This window comes from Suillus fuscotomentosus, assembly GCF_016647785.1.
Source record: "Suillus fuscotomentosus strain FC203 chromosome Unknown F5891scaffold_427, whole genome shotgun sequence".
NCBI lineage: Eukaryota > Fungi > Basidiomycota > Agaricomycetes > Boletales > Suillaceae > Suillus > Suillus fuscotomentosus.
Window position 1 is genome coordinate 1 of NW_024539939.1, and position 3,758 is coordinate 3,758.

General features: G+C 47.8%; 2 protein-coding genes across 2 annotated transcripts; both read right to left on the reverse strand.

Moving 5' to 3' along the window:
- Positions 1-364: 364 nt before the first annotated feature.
- F5891DRAFT_971246 (uncharacterized protein) lies at positions 365-610 on the reverse strand (the record flags this gene model as incomplete). Its single annotated transcript, XM_041376352.1, has 1 exon — positions 365-610. A coding segment is annotated over one exon (246 nt), but the record flags the coding sequence as incomplete, so codon positions are not given.
- Positions 611-2,163: 1,553 nt separating this feature from the next.
- F5891DRAFT_971247 (uncharacterized protein) lies at positions 2,164-2,739 on the reverse strand (the record flags this gene model as incomplete). The annotated part of the gene is made up of 1 exon (XM_041376353.1): positions 2,164-2,739. The coding sequence occupies one exon, from the start codon at positions 2,737-2,739 to the stop codon at positions 2,164-2,166; it is 576 nt and encodes a 191-aa protein (XP_041216250.1).
- Between the last annotated feature and the right edge of the window lie 1,019 nt (positions 2,740-3,758).

Consider the following 3,758-nt stretch of genomic DNA (forward strand, 5'->3'; position numbering starts at 1 on the left):
ACTCGTGAGGTAACACCTGACCTTCCCAATATGTATAGTTGTGGCTCGCCAATGGCACTATCAAATTAGTCGTTTCCCCCGACACCAGCAATAGATCCTGCCCCAAATACACGACGTCCTTAGTAGGATTATCTACCTAAGAGGCTCGGGCAAGTACCTTCCGTTCCGTCCTATCAATTATCCGGCAACCCCCGCTTCCTCTCCTACAGACTATTCCCACGCCACTCTCTACTCCGGACCGATTTCCAGGACCAAACATGCCCAAACTCGACCGACACTACAAATGCTATAACTCCAGCTATATGGGGAGGGAGGGAGGGAACAGAAGGTGTGGAAAGAAGTAGAAATAGTAAGTAGAAATATATTAAATAGAATGAAAAGGTACTGCACGATCATGAATGGAGCGTCCATTGAAGAGAAGTGCATGTAATAATGCTGGATTTTTTCGGATGTAAATATGAAAGGAGTCACTGCTCCAACCTCCCATAGCTTGAATACGATCGGCCAATACTCTGGCTGCCACTAAAGAAGTGGCTCTGCTGGCACACAACGAGTGTCCCGATATGGAATCAGGAAACAGCATGCTTAAGCGGCTAATAAACCATGCGCGAGTAGGCACAGAGCCGTCCTTGCGTAGCCAAAGAAAACTGTTAAAAGGGAATTGTTACGCACTCAAATAGATCTGTTATGTGGAGCCCTAAGAGGGGCGTTGTCCACTAACGTTCGTGACGTAACCAGAAGGGTCTGGTGTAGCGACTGAGACTGGTGACGACGAGTCGGCAGATATCAGAGACGTGCGTGTCACGTGACTTCTAAGACGGCTGTCTTCGAAGTTACTGACGTTCTCAAAGTAAGGACAGTCTTGTCCGAACGATGAGTAGTCGATCGAGGTAGACTTAGGCGCGATGAGCACCTAAGAAAAGATACTAGAGACTGAAGCTGAGGGGGCTTCAGAGGGAAGTATGTTTGAGGGAAGATTGAGTAGATTCAAGTTAGGGAATCTAGTACAGGGTGACCGACTACTTATACTAAGTGGAAAGGGTTAAGGGCAGGGCTACCGTACTGTAGGTAAGGGCAAGGGGGAAATGGAAAGGGTATAGGTATGCTGGTAGCAGAGCCTAATTAGTGATGTGAGGTCGAATGCGGAATGAGACCAAGAAACGTTGGAACGAGCCAACAGTAAATGATACAATGCGCAGCACACATGAGTCAGAGGAAAGATAAGACAAGATAAGGAAAGCCACATTGGTGGCACGAGTCAGAACGAGTCATAGCCCGAAGGCACGTGCGCACGTTGGTGCGATAGGAGGGGGATGAGGGACGGGAACGGTCCCGAGGATCCGGTCAACGGATAGTCGGTAGAGAAGTACGAGCCAGAGGCATACAAGGGCGAGGACGAAGGGGAAAAATGATAGGGGGGCCATGTAGCTGATGTTACTTGTAACAGGAATTGACGGTCACGAGACGCAAGATAGGATAAGAAAGCATGATGAGGATCAGCTACATCAGCACGCTGTATAACGATAGTACTCCCTTTGAACTGAAAATCCGTTTTGTGCCATCATAACACAAACAAATGATATGTGTCGGTTATGATCACTGACATTTGAAGGGACAGCTTCGAATAGCACTGGATTTTAGAGTTATCCGGCCATACCAGCTCTCCGAGGCGTAGAAGTCTGTAAAAACCATCAAAGAGTTGCGCGATGAATAGCAAATCATTGTGATTTAGAGGAGGAGGAATCGACGCCAAAGTTGTTTCAAGATCAGCGCAAGAAAGAGGAAGTTTTCGGCGTATTGGGACTCCAAAACAGTGTTTAGCTCCTCGTAATGTTTGAGAAACAAGACGAGCGCGACGATTTTGACGGACTTCAGGATAAAATTCCTCCAGGATGCTACATATCCCTGAAAGATAGTTGTTGACTGATCTGGGATTGATGTGGGTGGACATAAAGGTGATGTAGAGTGATAAAGTGTCGACGGAAGGATCGAGAGACAAGTGATGAAGGTCACAAAAAGTGACATAGGAATTAAGGGCCGAGGAATATGACTGATTAGTAGATCGGTCCAAAGCTAACCCAAGATTAATAGAGTGCTCGTAGATGAGACACTCCATTGACCAAGCAGCCCTAACGGGCTGCTTGGTCTTAGCCGAAGTAGGTATCATTTTTTGACCGCCCCCAGCGTATCCCGAGGGGGTTGGAACGGTAGTACCCGTAATCCGGGTGAAGCTAAGCGGGCATCCAAAGCCCTCCAACGAGAGAGGTTATCAGCTATCACATTCTTTTCTCCAGAGATGTGGAATACCCGAAAATCAACTTGAAATGCCAGAATCACCTCAACGACGTACATGAGAAGGCGATTGTATCCTGGCCCTCCGGACAAGGAGTTGAAAAGGTATACCGAATTGAGACTATCAGTGAAAACGGCCAGTCGTCCATTCTTCGGCAGACGCGTGACTGCATCATGGATTGCAGACACAATGCAAAGAGCCTCGTAAAAGAATATATCCTTTACAAGGGGACATTCAGGAAGGTTAGATTGGAAGCCGAGGTTAAGGGAAGGGTACCAGAATCCAAGACCCGAACCGGAGGCATCACAGTAGACCTGTAGTACATCCGTAGGTAGAGGTCGGTAATTCCAAGCGGTCGACTTTAAAAGAAAGATACCACTTGAACATTCTAAAAGGAAGGCTGCCCAACGAAGTTCTTCGATGACGCTTCGATTGAGCCAAACCATTCCTTTAGAGTCAGTTTTCCCTTTGATTTTGGCATAGACAGCCGAAAGCCCAGGACATAAAAGAGGACAAACATTTAAGGCCCAATTGAGTGATCCCGCTATATGTTCAAAGTCCCGTTGTAGAAACAACAATACTGAGAGGAACAAAGAAATGCTCCTGACTGTATCTAAAAAGTTGTAGGTCGTGCGTTGCCTAGTCTGCGATACTTGAGATGGCAAGTGCATTCGACCCTAAAGGGGAAGCAGGTGCAGCGGAGATCTAGAGGTACGCGCTTCAGCGAAGTGCGAGAAAGCGCAGGTGCGCGCAAGGTACGAAGGCGCAGGAACGCGCGCGCGTATTAGCGCGAAGCGCGGGAAAGCGCGCGTGTGTAAGCGGAAATAAGAGAGACTAAACTTATGTGAAGATATAAGCAAGATAAAGGATGTGAGATGTGTTGTGCTAATGAATAGATTTCTACTGCGACTTTCTAAGTAGTAAGTACTAGGTAAAGTTGGGTGAAAAGTAAGGTGTGAAAGGTAAGTAATAGTATGTACTGCTGGCGCTTATATAGCGCGCCTAAGCGCGGTCATGCGGAGCCGAAGCGCTACCGAGTAGGTATGTAAATATATATATGAGTGAGAAAACATGATAAAAATAAAGATGGAACACTATGCTAATAAAGGAAATGGAAATATACGCACTAGGGAGCTTGGTGGACAGTGGATGGATGCATCTGGATGGCTGGCGCTATAGGGCGCGCAAGCGCGGGAACGCGCGGGCGCGTATACATCGTGAAGCGCGGGAATGGTGCGCGCATGGCGCGCGTTGCGCGGGAAAGCTGCGCGTCATATAGGAATCACTGTGGATGGTACACAGAGTGATGCTGCGAGTTGGTGCTGTATACTCCCTAGTGTAAAGCGCCATATCACACTATGAGACGCACGAGTCTCTACATCTCCCAGGGACTTAAATTCTGAGTGTCCCCACTCAGCGCGCGCGTGGTGAGGATTTTGCGTGATAGTATGCGAGTGCAATGCAT